Source organism: Penaeus japonicus, unplaced genomic scaffold (genome assembly GCF_977035675.1).
Source record: "Penaeus japonicus unplaced genomic scaffold, GWHDUDI00000001_assembly GWHDUDI00000039, whole genome shotgun sequence".
Classification (NCBI taxonomy): Eukaryota; Metazoa; Arthropoda; class Malacostraca; order Decapoda; family Penaeidae; genus Penaeus; species Penaeus japonicus.
This window is the reverse complement of record NW_028234441.1, coordinates 14,478,210-14,500,709: the sequence shown is the minus strand read 5'-3', so window position 1 is coordinate 14,500,709 and position 22,500 is coordinate 14,478,210. Positions and strand designations below refer to the sequence as shown.

The 22,500-nt window shown below is 36.0% G+C and overlaps 2 protein-coding genes across 2 annotated transcripts in view; one reads left to right on the top strand and one right to left on the bottom strand.

The window, feature by feature from the left end:
- LOC122254195 (beta-1,4-galactosyltransferase 4) overlaps positions 1-6,645 on the top strand; it is a 21,929-nt gene extending 15,284 nt beyond the window's left edge. Inside the window, exons 2-7 of the mRNA XM_043017762.2 lie at positions 1,231-1,383; positions 2,134-2,350; positions 2,413-2,781; positions 3,630-3,727; positions 3,983-4,183; positions 5,589-6,645. Coding sequence (XP_042873696.1) covers positions 1,231-1,383; positions 2,134-2,350; positions 2,413-2,781; positions 3,630-3,727; positions 3,983-4,183; positions 5,589-5,928 — 1,378 coding nt within the window. The 3' untranslated portion in view covers positions 5,929-6,645. The remainder of the gene's footprint in view (positions 1-1,230; positions 1,384-2,133; positions 2,351-2,412; positions 2,782-3,629; positions 3,728-3,982; positions 4,184-5,588) is intronic.
- Positions 6,646-7,037: 392 nt separating this feature from the next.
- The window catches only part of LOC122254197 (uncharacterized), a 37,167-nt gene continuing 21,704 nt past the window's right edge, over positions 7,038-22,500 (bottom strand). The window contains exons 16-39 of the mRNA XM_086533550.1: positions 21,756-21,859; positions 21,312-21,438; positions 20,925-21,076; positions 20,716-20,812; positions 20,449-20,525; positions 19,605-19,811; positions 19,129-19,261; positions 18,749-18,900; positions 18,242-18,502; positions 17,253-17,493; positions 16,936-17,038; positions 16,619-16,782; positions 16,076-16,222; positions 15,573-15,760; positions 15,151-15,285; positions 14,662-14,818; positions 13,832-13,954; positions 13,375-13,654; positions 11,231-11,316; positions 10,025-10,168; positions 9,126-9,383; positions 8,595-8,689; positions 7,945-8,049; positions 7,038-7,663 (exon numbers count right to left, since the gene is read on the bottom strand). Coding sequence (XP_086389676.1) covers positions 7,255-7,663; positions 7,945-8,049; positions 8,595-8,689; positions 9,126-9,383; positions 10,025-10,168; positions 11,231-11,316; positions 13,375-13,654; positions 13,832-13,954; positions 14,662-14,818; positions 15,151-15,285; positions 15,573-15,760; positions 16,076-16,222; positions 16,619-16,782; positions 16,936-17,038; positions 17,253-17,493; positions 18,242-18,502; positions 18,749-18,900; positions 19,129-19,261; positions 19,605-19,811; positions 20,449-20,525; positions 20,716-20,812; positions 20,925-21,076; positions 21,312-21,438; positions 21,756-21,859 — 3,945 coding nt within the window. The 3' untranslated portion in view covers positions 7,038-7,254. The remainder of the gene's footprint in view (positions 7,664-7,944; positions 8,050-8,594; positions 8,690-9,125; positions 9,384-10,024; positions 10,169-11,230; positions 11,317-13,374; positions 13,655-13,831; positions 13,955-14,661; positions 14,819-15,150; positions 15,286-15,572; positions 15,761-16,075; positions 16,223-16,618; positions 16,783-16,935; positions 17,039-17,252; positions 17,494-18,241; positions 18,503-18,748; positions 18,901-19,128; positions 19,262-19,604; positions 19,812-20,448; positions 20,526-20,715; positions 20,813-20,924; positions 21,077-21,311; positions 21,439-21,755; positions 21,860-22,500) is intronic.

The window sequence follows — 22,500 nt, the reverse complement described above, 5'->3', positions numbered from 1 at the left end:
TCCATTGATGACCAAAGCCAAGGCAAGCTCTGAAGGTGTCCAGAGGATTTGCCACATATTCAACTTGAAAGTGTTTGGAGCCAGTAAGGACCAAGCCCTCCAGTTGATCTGAAAACAAGTATTTCCAAACCACAGCTTCACTTTCCTAAAAAGGCTTTTAAGTTCAGAATTATCTAATGCATATGATAAAGACTGCAAGAACTTGTTAGTCTTTATTTTTCAACAGTTTCATTGCACCTGGAAATATTAAAAGGGTGGTGTGTTTTGTGTTTTTTCTTTTCTTTCTTTCTTTCTTTTTTGTTTTTCTGCTTCCTGCTTTGTTGTCCTGTTTCCTTTAACCTTTCTTGGCTCTATGGTTTTAAGTATTTTCTTTGGATCATATTCTGAATCGTTCCTTTTCCTGATCTAAGTGATTTTCCCAAAATAATATTTACTCAGAGGAGTACCCTCTCACAGGGTCATTCCCATTCCAAATTTCACTTTCATTACCATACAAACAACATGGAAGGTCATAAACTCACTGCATTTGCTGCTATGTCTCTGATGCTTTGATCCATGTTTACACCGACTACACTCACAGTAAAGGAAATAACCTGCATGCATAGTTATTTCTGGTACAAGTTTTTTGGTTTATTGTCTTGATTTTCCTCCTCTTCCTGCTCCTCCTCCGTCCATATTTTGTTTTTGTTATTATTTGATCTTTATTTTCACATAGGAGTAGATGAACACAGACATTATTTCTATCGATAAAGATATGGATATAGATATATACAGTATCATGTTTTGGATGTTATACGCATGGGGATGAAGTGATATACGTACTAGGTACTGGTAATAGATGGGGGAATATATGATAATTGCAGTAATACCAGTACTGATAATGGTAACAGTGATAGTAGCGAATAAGCAATCCCATCCTCTCTCTCTCTCCTTTCCTTCAGGCCCCATGAATTCAGTTATTAGACGAGAGAACTTTAGATTAGCTTAGTTTAATTCGCACACATATCTTGTCTGATATATTTGATAAAACCCATGACTAAGAATTACTTTTGTTCTCTGTTTCTTTCATCCCCTTTCACTTTTTATCGTCATGAAGATTTATCACAAAGCTTCATGATTATTTAGTTTTTATCTCTTTTTTTTCCATTTCCTCTCTTTTATGTTTGTTTATCATAGAGTATCCAGTTTACGCTCAATCTCTTGTCTAACTTTTGGGTGGATTTTTGACAGACGTGTGCTAGAGGAGCGGGACAAACTGTATGAAGATATTGCCGCCTACTCGCAGCTAAAACAAACGATCGAATGCCTCCTCCAAGCACCATGTGAGGAAGGCTTGCGAACTCAAGTCGACCTCGGATCAAACTTCTACGTCCAGGCACACGTGTATGTAGCAGTTGTGCTGGGTTTATTTTCTTTCTTCTTCTACCTTTCTCGTCTTTTATTCTCTTTCATTTTTTTTTCTTTTCTTTTTCTTTTTTCAATTTTCTTCTCCTTTTGATTCTTCATCATTTTATTCTTCATCATTTTATTCTTTTACTTTTTTGTTTTTGTTCGTCTTCTGCTGCTGCTGCTTTTTCTTTTTTCTCTTCGTTTGTCTTTTTTCTTTTTCTTCTTTCTCTTCTGTCATCGCTCATCTTCTTCCTGCACCTCCTGCTGAGCCTTTTTCCTTTTCTTCTTTATTTATCTGTCTTCTCCTTTTTCTTCTTTGCTTAACTTTAACTTTAATGTGGTCATGATAACATGTCATTAATACATACTGAATAACAGTACAGTATACTACAAATAAGAAAAAAGTGTATTCTTTGAAACAACTTACTGGACAAATTGAGTCTATAAAAATCTGTAATCCAAAGTGAAAGTTGTTAAATTTTTGGGATGGAGATTGTATAATTTTATAAAGTCACAATATGCTTGTCAGTTTAGCAAGTTGAGATTGAGTTCCAATACTATTATTATATTATAAAGGATATGCAATTTTTTTACCCTTCACGTTTTGAATTATTAATTTTTCAACTTGATTTTAAGTTGTAAGGGTGGTTTCAAATTTTTTTGAGCATAATTAAGACAGAGTCGTGTTTGTTTTTTCTTCCTTTTGCTTAGCTACTTGCTTATTTGATTTTTTTCTCCTTTCAGGCCTGATGTCTCCAAAATTTATGTAAATGTCGGTTTAGGCTTCCATGTGGAACTGACTCTTCAAGAAGCCCTAAGTTTCATAGATAAGAAGTTAAAGATCTTAAATACCAAAGTGACAGAATCCTCAAAACAGTCGGCCAAAATCAAAGGCAAAATCAGATTTGTGTACGAGGGCCTGAGAGAAATTGAAGGCCTCGAGAAGGGTGCAAGGAGGGACTGAGGCCAAGGACTATTCCAAAGAGATATTATGTGACCTTTGTATCATGTGTATTATAAATCAGTGTAATCAATAAGTTTCAAAGAACAATGAAGTTGGTAAAGAGTGTGCCTGTCAGTTATGGGCGAGTCTGGTGCATAACAATTGTCACGAGCTTGTGCTTGTGGACTCTCCCATTCATACTTGGAAAATATACCGATGTTACTTTCCCCTTCATCGCTGCAGAGGACATACCCCAGGAATTGGTGGGTCTTGTTGGACCAGCAGAAAAGGGTCTAGATTGGTGCCCTGTCTTGTCTCCTCATGTTGTGAACATAGACCGATTAACAACCAACAAGATCATTCCTCTGACGGATGAAGACATTGTTAAGAAATACAACATAAAACCCGGAGGAACCTGGAAGCCCGTTGAATGTCAGTCAAGATATCAAGTATGCAAACCGTGGTCTCAGTGCAATATAAAGCATTAGCATGCAATCAGATATACGTTCACCCAGCATACGGACCTCTGTGCATGCAACTCTCCTCATCTGTGTGCCTATGCATGTGTACCTTAAAGCCAGGTTCTAGTAATCAGACTTAGCCCTGGCACCAAAGCTACCTCAGCTTGCCTATCCTCCTGGTTTGGTTACATTATAATTACACTCTCCCGGGTTACACATGGCTAGGCTGGCTTCTATACAATCTTAAGGATATTTTGACTGCACAGTAATGTTTCATATGATATAACTGCATAGTAACAACATTACTAAGACAAATGCGAGCGCGCGCGCGCGCACACTCTCACACACACACACACACACACACACACACACACACACACACACACACACACACACACACACACACACACACACACACACACACACACACACACACACACACACACACACACACACACACACACACACACACACAGAAGGAGAGGGGGAGGGGGAGTGAGAGGGAAAGGGAGAAGGAGAAAGAGAGGAGAGGGGAGGGAGAGAGGGAGAGACAGAGAGAGAGAGGGGGAGGAAGGAGGGAGGATGAGGGCAAAGAGTGCTGTAGGTCTGGTTCCATCTACTTTCCCAGATAGTTTGGTTTGGTCTCGCTCAGAAGGGTACTCTTAAGAGTCTGACTCCAGTGGCATAAGTCTAGTGGAACCTGGCCTTTAGTGTGTCTGGGCTTTTTGAATTTTGTCTTTTAGTTTTTTTTTTTTTTTTTTTTTCTTACTGCTATATTGAGTGTAATAGGTGATTGAAGAGAAACTATTTTTCTTTTTTTCTAATCAACTCTCCAGGTTGCCATCATCATTCCTTACCGAAATAGGAGTCTGCACCTCCAGCAGTTCCTGACGTATATGCACCCATTTCTCATGAGGCAACAGTTAAACTATAGGTAAATGTGGATTAGAGAAAATAGCAGATTAACCCTACGAATCTGGTTCAGATTTTGTGTTTGCACATTAACCATCAAATTATATTGCTAAAAGAAATTCCTATACTGTATTTGCCCATTTGCATCAATGATAGATGTTATTAGTGTGGCAAAAGTGTACTTAATATTCCATGTTTTAAAAGTATAAGTGGAGTTTATTATTACAATTATTATTTCAGCTTGAATTTTTTTTCTAACTGTCTCATTCCAACACAGAATTGTGGTTGTGGAACAAGCAGACGAGAAGCCGTTTAACAGAGCTAAACTCTTGAATATCGGATTTGTTGAGACCAATAAGCTGGCCAAGGTTGACTGTTTCATCTTCCATGATGTGGATCTACTGCCACAAAATGACCTTAATGTGTATGCATGCACCCACCACCCACGGCACATGTATTCTGCCCTTGACACATTCAGGTTAGCTGCAATTTTTTTTTTTTTTTTTTTTTTTTTTTTTTTTTTTTTTTTTTTTTTTTTTTTTTTTTAATAATAATAATAATAATGATGATGATAATAATAATAATAATAATAATAATAATAATAATAATAATAATAATAATAATAATAATAATAATAATACTTTCAGTGGGTGAGTAAGAATATGAGTAATAATAGTAATATACATAATAAAGAAAATCTCAACAAAAGCTCTGAATATGACTTTTTAAGTAGTACATCAAATAAATTGTGAAACTGCTTGTACATATTTTTCATTATTACTTATTACTATGACAGTTGTTTACCTGCCCTATACATAAATGTAGCCGTCCTTTTACAATCCTCTCCAAAAAAATTGATCCACTTTGGGTCAAGAGCACACAAGCAGTCTTTAGAAAAAATAAAAGGGGAAACAAGTATATGGCTACTCCAAATTTGATTTTGGCAAAACGTTTACTCTGGTATCTTGAAACAGTCCTCATCAACAAATGAAATTAATCTAAAATAATTTTTACCGAGATTACCCAACCACAGAGTCCAGTTTGATTTACAGAGAAGCCTAGGCTGATGTTGCCATTATGTCTGACACATAATTTAGAATAATATTTCCTCTGATCTGTTTTTTTCAAGATAAAAATAATTCTACAGGCAACAGAAATGTAACAAAAAAAAAACTACGGTGAACTGTGCTTGTATGCATACACTCGTTGCATTGACATCCCAAGGGAATAGCTGGGACGAGCCTGGGGCGATGAGTACCTGCTCTGACATCATCAAGACTTTGCACCTTTTTCTCAGAGTCAAATTTGTCATCAAAACTACTTACCAGATGAATTACTTATATACTTACTATATGCCTAAAAATGAAAACTGTTATAAGGTCTCTGTAGTAAAGATTATATTCATATGAATGTTTTTTCCTGTTTCTTGAGAGGCTAGTCTTTCAGTTGCAGTTAGAGGTGCAATACTTACATTGACAGTTGTGTTAGTGGGTGGGCAGTCTTTGGTTCATATAGTTGAATATTGCCTAGTGATTGAAAAGTGCTGGAAATAATGCAAGACATATTTACCATAAATGAGACTAAGGAGCCAGCAGCCAAATGCACTCATGCTAGGCATGGGTAACTTGCAACCCTGTCTAATGTTTGAATTTTATTTTTTGCAAATTATTCAAGCATTTAAGAAAATATTCTCATCTCTGAATATTTCCTTATCAAAGTGTTATAAGAATTTAAGCCTCAAACTTGCCTGGGCTGTGACTCACCATGTAAAAAAGGACCTTTTGTGCTACAACCCAGAATGGTTCTCACCCTCACCATACTTTCCCTCCCTCCTCCTTTCTCTGTCAGAAAAGGATTGAACATTGTTCTTCACCTTATTGCAGGTACCAGCTTCCATATCGTCGCCTGTTTGGGGGAGCTGTGGCTGTTCAGAAAGCACACTATATAGAAATCAATGGATTTGCCAACAAGTTCTATGGATGGGGCGCCGAAGACGACGACCTTTACAATCGCTTTGAGAGAAGAGGGTTGCAGATCATTCGTTTTGACCCAGCGGTTGCAAAGTATGTCATGCTTGCCCACATGAAAGCCACCCCTTCCAAGGAAAGATTTGCTCATCTTTGGGCAGATGATTCTTCATACGATGGACTCTCTGATTTGACTTACAAGTTGCTAAATAAAGAACAAAGGTCTTTGTATACTTGGCTGTATGTTTCTTGTTAAGTGTCTTCATTTGTAATATCAAGCCAATTTATAAAAATGTTGAGCTTTCTAGTAACATAGTAAAAATCAGTCTCTCTCTCTCTCTCTCTCTCTGTCCTAGCTGCAAAGTTTTTATATTTTTTATTTTCAAACTTTCTTTTTTCTCCATGGTTTTGAAAGAGGATAGATCGGATTACAGGAATCTCAATCTCCCATACTTAACCTAGTTGTTGATCTTCATGTCTCATCACCCCCCCCTCCCTCTCTTTCCTTTATTGGGTAGGGGTAGCATTTTTTATCAGGCATTCATATCACTAAGCAGTCTAACTTTCAGTTATGTAACTTTCATTGTTATAACTATCATGACTTCCCATATACTCTTAGTAAACATGTGAAAATGCCTAATATAAGATTAGTGTAATTTTCTCCCCTTTTTTTAATGTTTGTTGATTGGGTGTTGCTGTTCATCCAAACAAAAGTTGAGTGAGGTTAGAAACCACTTTTTTATGGCAAATATCCTAAATGTTTTAGTGATATGGTCAGTGATGATTTAAAGAGATTACAAACTAGATTAAAAAATATCATATTTTATGCAAGGTTTGTACCAAGTTAATAACTTTTACTATCTGGGAGATGCCAAAAGAAATGGGTCAAGTGTAGAAAATAATGTGTATTAGGATGCTGGAATTTTGTCTGTATTTTTGGAAGTGATATTAGTGAAATATATATTACCAAAAATTAGAAAACTGTTTATTTCAGCTTCTTCAGGAAATGCAAAGGCACTGCACCAGTAGGAATGTGCAAGTTGCAAACAGACTATGGCAAACTGAATATTCAGTTCAAAACAATTAAAAAGTAAAAACAGAAAATAAATCCTTAAAATCAATGGAATACACATCCACTTGTATAAACATTAAAAAAAGCATACACATTAATAGAAAACAACTGCCATTTTAACATAACTCGTCAAACTGACATAAGGTACTTCCTTTCAATCTATTATTCCAAATAACTAATGATAAAAATGCTATGGGAGTAAGCATGATTTATTGTAAATGGAGCACAGTGTTTTTACATGCTTCCCAAAGTTTCACCATTACAATGGAAATCGGTTACATAGAAAAAATATATTTCCTTTTTTTTTTTTCTTTTTTTTTTTTGAATAAGGCACACCAACAATGTAATTGTGCAAGTTGCAGGCCACTGAATTATTAAACTTTAATAATTCAGCAACCAGTTTTACATGATACACGCATTTCAAAGTCCAGGCATGGTCAGATTATATCCTACACTGAATAATGAACTTTCAAGTTAATGAAAGGCACATTAAATGAGTTACACAGCTTTTTAAGAGTGTGTAAGTGAAGGATACTCGTCAGTCATTAGAGCAAAAGTACGACAATTGGGGCAATTTGACTGGCGTTTCAGCCAATCCTTTATGCACTTCTCATGGAAAACGTGCTGGCACTGGAGTGGAACAGTTGGGCATGCATTCAGGGCTTCGAGACAGATGGAACACTGTTCTTCGGGAGCGCTTCCTTCTTCGCCACCAGGACCCTGCCACTCTGGTCCACTATTTCCACTCTTGGGACATTGGGTAAGAGAGGCCCAAGGAGCCAGTGTGGCCTGTCCTGAACCAGGGCGGCGGGACTTTAGGTGTGTCTTTACTCGTTCTACAATCATATCTACATTCAGACCTGAAAGACTCTTGTTGTTCTGAATGCGGACCTCTCGAAGTGCACTACACACGTCTGGTCTGAAAGGGAAATAGATTTTTTTTTTTCTTTTTTTTTGTAATACAAAAGCTTATACATCATTTAGACATTCTCATTAAAATATAAGATTCATATTAACAGACTAATACTATCAAATTAATCTCTTCAGTATATTTTTTCTCCAGATGACAAACTGCTATATACTCATATTTGACCAATGATCAGAGATTTTAATAGAAACATTGCTCTCTTTCTCTTATTTTTCATGCTTTCCTTTGCTTAATCTTTTTCTCTACGTATTTTTTCATTCAAACCAACTTACGATGAGTATTCTTTTCCTACTCGTTGCTTGCAGATCTCAATCAGTCGCTTGTATGATGCTGTACTTGTAACTGAGTCATCCTTGGAACTAGTGTTTGGGATAGCACTAGAAAGAGAAGAGTATTTTCAAGTAACAATTATTTAACTGCAATAAAGATGGCATTTAAATTTCTTTTGATATGAGATGGTGCTTTGTAGTTGACTGACCTACATGAAAATATATATATAGGAAAATTTGAACCCTACCATTTAGTGTATTTTATTAACCCATCCCCGACGGGGGAATTCTAGCCTTGAATGTCCAAATGCCGGGGCGTTCGAATTATTAGGCCTAAATCAATTGAATGGCTGGCACAATACTGTGCCGCCCGGCCACTGGGCTTTTGAATGCGCAGTACACATGCTGTACCACCCGTCCAGAGAGGGTTAATGCAGTATTTTACATGACAAGAATCAGTATTTATCACTTAGATCTCCTTAGAAAGGCTTCTAAAAGTAAACATAAAACCCTAATATTCAACATTCAATATGTAATAAACCTATTGAGAAAATAATGATAAATGGCATTATCTCAATAAATTTAAAAAAAAAAAGAAAACAAGAAATAAATTAATAAATCACTTTCAAACTAAAGCATACAGTGACCCTTACCTTTTCACAGCATTTGGAGGCTGTCTGGGAAGTGGCCGCACCAGTTTTGGAGGAGGAGTGCCAATGGCTCCCACAGAATTGTTGCTTGTAAGGTTCTGGTAATTGAAGGATTCTAGCATTAGCAAATGAATTAATATAAAGCTAACAGAATTTCCCACTTTTAGTTATTTTTATGATGTTTAAAGCCTTTACTCTGACACATGCCCTAGCTCACTTTATAGATGTTTGGGTCTCCTTAAATTATAAGCTATGTAATTAAGTTTTAATTTTAAAAAATGTTTTCCCTAGTTTAACTAAACTGTATCATAAGGTTTTCCATGAACCATAAACTGATTGCATCTTACAAAAAAAAATTATGTCCATTTCATACATATTTCCCTTAGTTCCCGTTAACTGAATTAAATGGGTCCCCATTAACAATAAATTACTAGCATTTTAAGGAATGAAACCAAGAGCATTTCAAACATAAGAATGATAATGGACAAACATACATCCAAAGCTTCTAAACCACAAGAAAATCTGTCAAATCACCTGAAATTTAGGTTTTGTTACTGTGGTTGTACTAGGTGGGTGCAGTATTGGGGAAGGCAGAGGGCCAACAGCTGTCTTGCTGGCCTCGGCACTAGCATTAAGAGAGATGTCACTCAAGCCATATGCTGAGTGACTGCTAACTGTGGCAGGTTCCCCAACAGTGCTGGCCAGACTACCAACAGCAAGGCTGGGTGGTTTGGTAGGCTTTTTGGTCTCCTTTGCCTGGACGTTCAAGGTATGATTACCAACTGTGATTGGCTGTAAAAAGAGTAAATTATGATTTTATTTACTTATTTTATCATTTCTCCCTCTTTCTCTACTTCTCTTTCTCTCTCACCTTCCTGTTAAGATTTAAACTGATTTGAGTTCTTTGTAAGTATTATCAGCCTTTAAAAGGTCATTATAAATATCATGAGAACAGAGTTGATCATTTTTATCTTTAGGATTTGTTTTATATTTCTTGCTTTCGAGTAAATGAGTAAATTTAGAATTTTGTGCATAATCATGGAACAGAGCATAACATTTACATACATACATACACACACAAACACATATACATATATATATACATATTATGTATATTTATATATATGTCATATATATATATATTTATATATATTTATATATATTTATATATATTTATATATATTTATATATATTTATATTTATATTTATATATATTTATATTTATATATATTTATATGTACATATCTATATCTATATATCTCTATATAGATAGATAGATACATAGATAGATAATATATATAATATATATATGTCTATAAATCACATACATGGATATATACACATATATGCTGTATATATACACATGTGTTTGAGCATGAATGTGTAATATGGGGGGGGGAAAAAAATGGCGCCAATTTTGCCCTGCCACTTACCCCTACCGACAGGGCTTTTTTGCAGTCTTCAACATAACGGAATGTAACAAGCCCACATTTCGGTATGGGTTTGCCCTCTGGGGTACGGCCTTTGTCATAGAGTGTAGCAGACACCACTTCACCATAGCAGTGACTGAACAGATTCTGTCATGCGCATACAAAATTTCATGCAAATGGATTATAGAATCTGAAAAGCTAGTTTCTATAAATTTGGAAATAATCAAAGACTTGTATGATCAAGCAACAACTAATATTGTAAAAAGACACTCAAACTACTTATACACAGAGAAAGCAACTAAATCATGAAGTTCAAATTCGTAAGTATGTTAGAACTAGTATGATATTTCCTTGAATGTTAGCAGATTCTTCCTTCCAACATTTAGCATATAAATTTTTGTTATTCACAAGCAAATTATAACAGCATAAACAATAAGTTACATCATAAAGAATCTGTATAGACATCAGTTAAGAGTATATAAAATGAACTCTTTCAAAGCCTGAGGAGTCTCCTTTAACTCAAGTATATTAACATTTTATAAGCATCCTAAACTTTTAGATTTGGAAATGTGATTGTTCAAGAAACTATTTGAAAGATGGCTACTTTAATTGTTCTTATTCTCAGAAGCTGGTAAGGTAATATATAATAAACTGGTCTGATATATATATAGAGAGAGATATATTTAGATATATGTAGATATATATAAGAAAATTTTAACCCAATGATGACGGCATGTCACACCCGTGTGACACGGCAAAGTGCCTGATGACAGGGCGACACACCAGTGTGACGTCCCCAAGGTGATGTTGCATAGGCCCGGCATAGGGGGTTGCAACTTCTCGCCAGGCCTACCAGGATTGGGTTAACCCATCCACGACGGGGGAATTCTAGCCTTGAATGTCCCAATGCCGGGGCGTTCGAATTATTAGGCCTAAATCAATTGAATGGCTGGCACAATACTGTGCCGCCCGGCCACTGGGCTTTTGAATGCACGGTACAGTACTGTACCACCCGTCCAGTGTGGGTTACGAAAGATGGATGGATTTCTTTTTCGTAAATCTAACAATACTAATATAGACATATTAATCCCCTTATGTAAAATAAAGAGAACAATCACATTTCATATAACTAAGAATTACTTACAACACCAAGATTCATCAAATGAATGTAAAACATGTAAAAACACCAAGATTCTATATCTCTCTCACCTTAACATCTCCTTCATTAAATTCCCATGGCAACTGTCCAACAAACAGTTGATGAGAATCAGGCCACTTCTGTGCGCCAGACAAATCTGAAACAATGAAAATATACACATTCTTAATTTGTTCAATTTAAATGGGGTGTACTCATCCACCACCAATGGGTTAATATACAGCTATGGTTACTGAAACGGGTTACTCTGGACTCCATGAGCAATCCAGACCTACAAGACCACTAAAAGCATTAGTACTGCATAGAACAAATCATGGATAATCTTACATGATTGGTCATGCGTACAAAATGTCCATGCATCTCAACTGAACCTTTTACTATCATCTCCCCCAACCCTTTTCCATACACAATCATTCAACAGTTTGATAGGTTACAAATAAGCTTGGTGAAATTTGTGATTTCAGCTCAGCACAAAACTAAAAACAGACCCTAACATATTCTCCCTTCAATCAACTAAAATCACGTTTCGGTCAGATATGTTTATTTTTTACTATTTGGTGTATGGCATGAATAAAAAAAGTCAACTCCCGCTAAAGCTGGGAAGATAACAAGCGCAACGCTTTGTGCTGGGGTGTTTTCTCACTATGCAGGGCCACGCTGAGTGTCTCACGAGCATTTTTCACCCACCCTATTCTTATGGTTTTCATGAATGCATCTACAATGTAAAGGCACATAAAAATATTGCCATGTTCAGAGGAGTTATTTTAGTAGAAAAACATGTTACAGTAATGCCTTTTTAGTTATGTTTTATTGAACTTTACCTATATTCTTCACTTCTATGTGAAAATACCATAGAAAAGTGGAAGCAATCTCTTAGTGGGGCATCAAAAATGTTTTATACTTTTTTTTTTTACCAAAACGTGACGTGAAAAGACATGATATCATGGGTAATCAACAAATTAGTAGTAGTATTGCACTAGTAATTTTTTACTTTATTTTATTTCTTGGCCAAACACATTTGATTTTACAATGGTTTTTTGACTTAGATCTCTTTATTCAACCGATCCAGATCACATAGTTTTCTGGGACACCATTTTTTTAGCGTTATATCTCATTTTATGACATTCAAACACCTAAACTAAAGTAACAGAGTCTAAGAAATTATGTAAAACGATTATATTTTAAAACAATTTAGTGATCTATTGCTGATGTTTCTGTGCAACACATTCCCCCGCCCGGGACTCAGCCAGAAAATGCACCATGTCTCAGGACGTCACCCTGGTCTGGGGATATTTTTCAACCCTGTGATAGCACGTCAACCAACGCGAATGGGTTAATAGTAATGTTATTAATAACTCTGTGATTATAAACATGGTATCATTAAAAGGTAACTGTCTTTCTGGAATGGTGTGATAATCCATTCATGCCGGGGGTATACCAGCCTTGCAAGTTGCAATGCCGGGGCTCTCGAACACATAAGCATAAATCAATTAAATGATCGACGGCATATGACGGCACCCTGCGAACGGGCCTTGAATGCGCGGTACGCGAGGTGTACCACCTGTCGAGAAAGGGTTAATTTTGTGATATCTTTGTGGAGAAGCAGTAGCTTGTTGGATGAGTGGGTAAAAAGTACACACTTGCCTTAAACAATAACATCCAGCAGATTCGCCCTAAATAATCTCACAAAAAATACTAAACTATACATCTAAATCTTAAAAACAAAGGAATCGTTAACCCTCTGCTACAGGCATTTTTTTTAGGGTTGGATCACATCTGCACTACATTTTTTCCTTCAAAGTATGATCTCTAGTTATTCCTTCAGTTGTGTAACTAATGCAACATACCTTATTTTATAACATGCTCTTATGTATCACATTGCTAATATATCATTGACTAATCATGCTAGAGGTCTAGAAAATAACAGAAAACACATCTGACGATGTGGTCCATCTCAGAAGGGTTAAAAGGAGTATAATTGTCAGCTTCAGATAATTTTACTCACCAAAACTCATAGACTCACAATTACTCATGAACTGATAATTATCAGTATTGAGATATGTGCTATGCTCTTCCTAGTAATTTTCTTTATGGATGGGAAAAATATAGGGGTCTTGGTACTGGTCTGCACTATTAGCCTGTTACCTTTTTTTTTTAATGAAAACTATAGTTTCAAGTGCTAAGTGCTCATCCTTACCTGGGGTAGTGGACGGCTGTGCTGGAGTTGCTCTCTTTGGAATAGCCCCACCACTGAAAGCCAGTGGATTAACCCCATTGTGCAAGTACAAAGGACGGGTGTCTAGGGCAGTAGGCGTTGTGACCATATGAAGAGGAGGTCCAATGGGTGTGGGCAGTAAGGCCTTTGAACCAGGTTGAACCGACACTGGCTGCGGGGACGAGGAGCTGGAGTTTCCAGCTCGATTTACAACCTGCTCTCCAATGGGCAGTTTGGGCATCTGCTTGTTGCTCATCTTCTGCTGTAGAACAGTGAATTCAATAATCCCAATAACTAGCACAATTTCCCAATAGCAAATTCCACAGGCAGTATATAAAGGAAGTCAAAATAAAATAATGATATATATTTTTTATTTATCACAAGACTTCCAAATGCACAAAAAAAAAAAAAAAAAAAAAAAAAAATCTTTAACACCTACCTGCGCCATGAGGAGAGGTGCTATGCTCATGTCTGGGATGGCTGGGACATCAAGGTCCCCATGAGGTAAGGCATTGAGGGGACGTCCCTGATTAACTATTCCTAAGAGTCTCAAAGCTTCTTCCTGCAGCAAGAGATAAATGGTAAGTGGAGTGGATATATTCAAATCATGAAACAGGACATTTGACAAATGTTTGAAATTGCAAATGCTAATAGTAAATAACAAAAAATTACTTTGATAATAAAAAGTAAGTAACAATAGTAACATTTTCAAAACCAATGATGTCATCAGAATATTTCTAGCCCAGCAGATGAAGTTTCATCAGGTCATTAAGTTTTGCCATATATACACCTTTTCCTAAAATCCAAATCATCTCTTTGTTACTCCTTAGAATAAGAAGGGTGAAAATTGCTAAGATAGGTTCAGAGGGCCTTACGCCTTGAGACATCTTTCTGCATGCTTGATATATTGCCAATGGGAGTGGGATTAGGCAAATATATGCTTGAGTTAGTAAGAATAATAACTATCATTTGTAATGAGCTATCAATAACAACAATAATAATAATGATATTGATAATATACATAACAAACACAACCACCTAAAAAATTTATACAGGGTAGGAACTCACCCCGTTCTGAAGAGGCATTTGCAAAAAGATAATAACAATGATTCTCATTAATACCATCAATAATAGTCGCCCCCCACTAAAAAAAAAAAAATAAATAAATAAATAAATAAAATAATAATAATAATAATAAATAAATAAAATAAATAAACAAATAATTAATAATAATAAGAGCAGGAATCCACTAAGCTCTAAAGCACCTACCACAAAGACGCGTTTCCGATCACGCAAGCTCTTGATGCTGTCATCCCAAGCTACAATGGATCTGGAGAGTATGGCTCGGTCTGGCTTTGTGTCCTCAGTTGCTGTCTGGTGCAGCAGACGCATCAGACTAGCTTCCTCCATCAGGCGGCTAATTGTCCTGTGAAGTGATGGATAGTTTAAAAAATATATATATATATATATATATATATATATATATATATATAATATATATATATATATATATATAATATATATATATATATATATATTTTCCTTTGCTAAATTGCTCACACTAATAGACAAAATTATAGTGGCATTCTAAATGCAATAATAAATGGATGAATAGTTCAGAAATGCTACATATCTACAAGTATTCATGATCAACTGCCATTGTCTACTACAATATTTCTCATGGTGAGAAAAAAAAGTTTCAAACTTTCCAGATAAAAACTGCTAAAAGCCTCCTCCTTTCCTACCATCATCCCTTACCTTGTGAGATGTGCTTCCACCAAGTCCTTCTTGGTGCAAAGGTACTTGACCTCTGCCTCATGTGCTCGGCGCGAACTATTTGTCAGAGACTCCTGGAGGTTCCTAATCTCCTCACGCAGCTGGGCCGTCACTTCCCTGCAAGAGCAGAACAAAAGGAAATGCTTTGAAATGCTAGACATAAAATTTATGTGGTTCTGAAGTTTCATTGATATGCTCAAGTAACTCTACCTTTGTTTTAAGTTTTCAGATGTTATGATTATTGTGTATTGAAGATATTTCTCGCATTAAAACTGCATAGATGTAAAGAAATAACAAGGAAAAATAGCAAAACAATAAAGCATTCTGTATTGAACAAGCTATTTTGCATTATTAGTAAATCATCAGTTCATTAAAACTTTAGCAATAAGACTAATGCCACATACTGTTCTTCCATTAGTTTAGCCTCAAACTCATTGGCACGGTCGTTGGATCTCTCACACTTGTTTTCAAGAGACTGAGTGCGGTTCTGAATCCCCTTCATCTCCTCTTGCAGGCGGGACAACTCAGAGCGCATCTTCTTGGCCTCATTTTCACGTTGGGCTGATATGCTCTCCTTCTCGGTTTGAATTGCCTGCAAAATTCCAAAGGTTTTGCTTAAAGATCCTAAGATATGAATAATGGGGCCTAGTAGCTTTCAAAGCTTTGTCTTTGCGAGAATCCAAAAATCAAAACATATATTTCTCATGCTCTCAAAATCAACAACAATTTAGAGGTTACAATCACATATTCTACTCACAAACAAAACTAATCAGAGAAACTCCTAATCCAATAATAAACTTGACGAACAAGTGTCATGAATAAAGAAAAAAAATATACCAATTATCTGACAAGCACAAGCACCAATCAACAAGCAAAAAATCTAAGCAAAACAAGTAGAATCCCATACCCGCTTCTCTTCCTTGATATCTTGCACCTGCTGTTTGAGCTTGCTAATTTCCAAACCCATCTGAGTCTTCATCTGGTACAGCCGGTCATTCAACACCTGAATGTGCTCTTGTTTCTGTTGTAGTTGGTTTTCCAGGCTCTCCATATACTGCAAAAAAATAAAAAAAGGTTATCATAGAAGCAAAAGACTTTTACTTCTTTAAAAACTATACCTGTGATTTTTTTCTGCAACAACTCATGCCTATAGGTATCTGTACATTGATAAAAAAAAGAAATCTCTTTTGATTAAAAAATAATAATAAATAATATAAAAGCCATGGAAATAAGAAGGAAAAAAAGGTCTTTCAAGCATACAATAAACAAACAAACAAACAAAAATAATCAAAATTTAATTTAAAAAAATTACAAGGGAGAAACATAGCCTGAGCCCAACTAAACAGTCTAAGTTGGTAAAATCATTCCACTCAATACCTATTGTCAATGTAACAACAGGCTATCAATATGAAAAAAATCTAAAACAATAACAAAATAACCACTGACTGACCTGTCCTTCCTCATCACCGTCATAGTCATCCTCCTCATCGGACTGGAAAAGTTCGTCTCCGTCCTGTGTTGCAACTCCTTGAGGATCATGACTTGATTCGGACTCTGAGGGTTTGGAAGTCCTTAAGTCCTTACTAGAAGACGACTTGCCATTCTCTTCTTCGTCTGTATTAGAAAAATAAATAATTATAATCAATCACTGAACAATATTTTATGATCATGCATTCATTTCTAAATATTTTCTAATATCTCCTCTATGGCAATCGCAGTGCAATATACCTTCTGAGGAAATCTCATTGTAAGCTCTATGCAACATACCCTCTGAGCAAACTTCATTGCTGAACTCCTCTTCCTCCTCATCATTTGACCGAGGTTCAAACTCTGGGGCAGTTGGATTCAGCTTTGGACGCACAGCAGGAATCTGAAATACATTCAAGTGGATTTACTTACTTCAACCACATTCAGAGGCACAAATATAAATAATTTTGATGTTTCTAAGGGGAAAATAATTGCAAAACCTGTAAATCTACACTAGTGAATCTGGTTAAATAAAAAAAATAAAAAAATCCTCAGGCATAATAGTTTTGTAACATGGATAAGGTGAAAGATTCAAGATGACACACAAAGGTCCTTACATCAGTGTCAAAGTCATCAAGGCCACTTGTGAAACTGCTTCGCACACTTTTGCAGGAGTTCTTGCTGTTGTTGTTCATTTCTCCATTGCCCAGCTTCACCGAGGAGGTCGTTGTACCTGAGAGTCCCGTTGAGGCATAGGAGACACCTGAGCCTGCCACATGGGATGCGGAAGACGAAGACGAACAGCTGCTCTTTGTATCATCCAAAAGGTGTGTAAATTTCTTGGCTCTGCGACCATCACTGCAAGAAAGGTATTACTGAGCATGCTACCAAACAATCGCTAAAGGTTTTTAAACATTTAGGCAAATTAATCCTTGCTTTTAACCAAATGATGCCATATGGCATCTAAACATACTATGGCAAGAGCGGGCCCAAATTCAAGAAGACACCTGTAAATACCATGAAAATGGAGGCTGCTTTCTGTTCTGTGTAATATCTATCTGAGGAATTTTATGGCTCTAATGTCATTAGTTATTAAGTGGAAACCAGCCCAATCCTTCATTTTACAATTGGTCTGTCTAAGGCATGTACAACACTATCAAAATTGATTTAAAGTAGGCAACTTTGATATTTCAGAAACAAGTGTGCTCATTATTTCCCAAAACCAATAACCATTGGGTTAATCATTTTGGTTGAAAAAAACAGTTTAAATTAGTGCTATGAATCTCTAAAAAGGAGGAAGAAGAGGAAGAGGAGGAGGAGAGGAAGGAGGAGGAGGAGGAGAGGAAGGAGGAGGAGGAGGAGAGGAAGGAGGAGGAGGAGGAGGAGGAGGAGGAGGAGGAGGAGGAGGAGGAGGAGGAGGAGGAGGAGGAGGAGAGGAAGTAGGAGGAGGAGGAAGTGGAGACTGCAACATATCTAACAGTTTGCTCAAACGATCAAATTCATACATAGGTGCAAAGTCAGCAAAAACATAATAATCAGCCATCAATAATATAATCCTCATCTAAAACACTAACCATTTTCTAACTTAAAAACAGCAGCATCTAACCTTATGAGATACCGTGATGAATTCATCCGTTCCATGACTGATTTCCGGATCATGTTCTGGGCTCGAACGACATGGTCTCTTACGCATATAACTTCATCTATCATGGCAAAATTAATAGATTGCAAGAGGAACTGCTTGATCCCTCCACACTGCGCTACATGAGTATTTGCTTCAGGGGGGAAGTTCTCCTCAACACACTGTCTTATACGAGCATCAGTGATAGACATGGGTCCCTCGGACTTCAGCCAATCGTACATGAAGCTGTAACAAAGGATGTAGATATTATGGAAATCATATTAAACAGATACAGTTTCTTCTTGGCCTTTTATTTGGTTGTAAACAGCCTGGATATAGTATTTGGGTATTTGTTCATTCAATATCATAATTAGCTAATCCACATATTTGCAATTTTGCAGATAAGCTACACCTTAGATGATCAGAAGAAAAGAGTAAACCCTGTAGGTGTGCATTTCTGTGTAATTTGTTTAACAACAACTATATACTTACTCTAGAAGGACAGTGATGCTCTCTGGAGGAATACCAGACACAAGGCTTGACACTGAAGAGTTGGCAGACATCTTACTTTGTAAAACCGATTCTAGAGCTTTGGGGTTGTCTCTTAGATGTTCAGGGAGATAAAAGGGATTGTCTGGATCCAACTGTAAAACAACATTTGATAAGTGATACTGACCCAATAGTAATGCAACATTTATTAATTGATACTGACATCTCATTTTCTATTTTAGTTCACTTTTATATACAATCAAAAAACTTACTAAAACTGATCACATTCACAATTAAAGACCTTATTAATTACAAATTTCAGAAACGAAACTCAGTCCTTAAAGAATGTACAATGAGACTATAAGCGAGATAGCATGACTTACCCATTCTAGAACCTTCTCAGAGGGTGTTTCCCGAGTAGGTATTGCGAGGGGTACCTTCAGCAAGGGCATAGAATCATTTTCCAGGGCTTCTCGCTGCTGTTTTAGAGCTTTCAACCGGGCAACATATTCACTCCTGAAGTGCAAATCAATGTCAACAATTGGCCAGCAGAAACATTGTTAAATACTTGACCCTGTCAAATTCTTCCTATTTTATTTCTTCACAATTCTATTTTGATCTTTCAATTTTTTCTTTAAAGAAAAAAATACTGGATGTTAAAGTATACTAATAGTTTGTTTTTCCAGTATGACAGCCCCTATGGTTAAAAAATACCATAAATATATCCCTACAAACATGTTGAATGAACTATTTATCTATCAAAACTACATCCCTACATATCTGTTGAAGGCTACAGCTATCATCAGAGTTTACAAAAGTAAACATAAAAAAAGGTCACAATACAACAGACACGACTTACTGATTGTTTTGTTCACATTCTAAGGGATCACCAAGTAGGTCAGGTTGGATGGCCTTATTTTTCTTGTTCTTCTTCTTCTTTTTATTTTTCTTCGAATTTTTGGTTTCCGTCAGCTCCTCCCGCTCCGTCATGGGCTTCAGGACTATCACTTGGGAACTCTCCAGGCTCTCGGGATCAATCGGGAGGTTCGGAGCAGAGGCCGGGGTCCTTAGAGAAAAGGTTTTGTGGGTAAGTCTACTTGTGGGTTACTGGAGTCATTATAAGAGTCTTTTCATTAAGGATAAGGGGAGGGGGTACTCAGAGAAAAAGTTTTATAGGTCAGTTTACTTGTGGATGAGTGGAGTCTTTGTAAAATTCTTTCATCAAGGATAAAGGATGCGATTTGGAATTGGCCTAATAATCTTCCTCTTAACCCCTAGAAGATGCTCTGTTTTATAATCTGACACAGGAATGTGCAAAAAATAACATATAAATCTTTTCTTATCCAATAAAAAAAGTATATTGCATTTTTGGAATTTTCAAATCAAAATCTATGGTATGAGACTTCCTGGCTTCCAGTGGAATATTAGTAAGGGCTGCCTAAGTATGACTTTATTGTAAGCACTTTAGAGGTTAACAATCCTTCATTCTATCAAAAGAACACTTTCTTAACACATTGACAGCGGATGGCATGATTTGCTGCCAAGGCAGAGTCTGTCATAGACGTGGATGGCACTGTGCCAAACAACATAAACCCAATACACGACTGTAGACGTATTCTATTAAAATCGCGACCAATGGGTTAAGTGACCATACTGTCTTAATATCAATAACGTGAATTCACCAAGACATTCCTTATACTTACTTTTTTTTATCACTGTTTGTCTCATTATTATTTACAGGCTTGGTCTTCTCAGTTTCAGTTTCTGATCTGGCTTGTGTCTGCAAAACCAGGAGTATAAATAAAATACATACAAACTAATGCATAACAATCATCAACAAAACAGACAACAATACACTAATGCACACATATTGGTCATATTCTCATACAAAAGTTAGTTTTCTCTAAGAACAGTCATTATGTAGGTTTGTTACTTGATAAAAATAACAAATGCAAAAAAAAGTAATGTACCTTTTCCGTATTTGCTGTGTCCTCACTTACACTCTCATGCTTGGTTTTCTTTTTCTCTGCATTCTTGTTAGCTTGAGCTTTCTCCTTCTTCTTATCCCTGTATTAAAAAATAAAGCATTATACTTGATCTCTGGGTTTGAAATGGATATAAACAAGCATTAAGCATAATCCCACAGTATAATGCAAATGTCTCAAAGAATATAACTCACTTCTTCTTCTTTTGCTTAACAGAATTTTGAGCATTCTTTTTATCCTTTTTGTTACATAATTCAATTTTCAAATTTCCAGTCTCATCATAAATATGAATACTAGAAATCTTCCCTGTACAGTCTGGGGTAATGCAGTTTGTGCCTAAGAAATCCTGTAGACAGAATGGAATGTGTTAGCAGTTGGGACATGAAAATGAAAAACTATAGTAAACGAGTATTTAACACAAAAATTTCTTATTACAATGACTAAAGAGTTCATTTGATAAGAGGATACTGGTCACATCAGCAATCAACTTTCCTCCAAGAAAAATAAATTTACAGTAGTTCCTCCACTATACACAAAGTTTAGAATGGCTAACAATCTCACTAAATTACTCCTTGTCTTACTTTATCTGATAATTTGCCAACCCTATCCTCTTGGCACTCCTTGTGAGCCTTCCAACAGCAAGGATGGTAACTGATGATGCAGCTCTCTTCACATGTGACTTCTAAATAACCTTTGAATTCAGGGTCTCTGTTCAAAGCAGAAAACAAAAAATTATGACCTTTGTTTTAACAAATGTGATTTTTTAAAACTAATATGAAAAAAGTATTCCTGAAATGCAATGTACATTCTTGTATGCAAATGAGAAATAAAATGAATGTGTGCCACCATTAGCCCTAAAGTTATACAAAATTCATAAAATGATTCAAAACTATTACTCATTAATGTCACTTACATATCTGGCAAATTGATCATAAGAACTAATGCTCTCAACTTGATCCTATATCCACACATGAAGAGATGTTTCTTTACAATTTTCAAGATCCTAATCTTGGGTTAGTACTTACGTAGCATAAATCTCTTCAGTAGCATTTTCATGACCTTGTGTTGAAATGCAATCCTTAAACCGACAACGGGATACTGGGGTGGACCGTGCCATACTAGTTTTATTCTGTAAACAGAAATCCCACTCAGTTTCACAGAAGTAAGCACATCATTAATATATAACAGTATCAAGACTGAAAGGTCTGGTATGATGCACTGTGCAAAATATCCAACAAGCTATCACACTGACAAAACTGAGAAAGATGTTGAGTGAGCCTCCAAAGATTTGTTATGTAAGATCTTTTTTCCCTCGTTTTACATCACACATCAGCCTACAACAAATAAATATCAAACATGATATGAACTTCTAAAACAGAACATACATGCAAATGCAAACAAGAATAATACTAAATTTAGTACCATTTTCCATCATAAACCTTTCCAAAGCATACAATTAGACAAGTGTCCTGCATTTCCTTAAAGCTTTTACCACATAAATTCAAGATTTAAAAAAATATCAGAAATTATTAATGGATAACAAAATGTTTGCATGAATACTTCAGTAAATTGTTCAACTATTGGCTGGTAAATACAAAGAATTATTTTCAGAATTCAAAGGTGACAATGGATCTTTTCCATACATATACATAAAATTGTTTAATGTGATAAGGGGAATACAGTTCTCAGTTCTTTGAAACTTGTTCAAGCTTATAATGGAATTTCCACAAAAGTAAAATTAAGTGAATAAAGTCTACAGACTAAGATAAT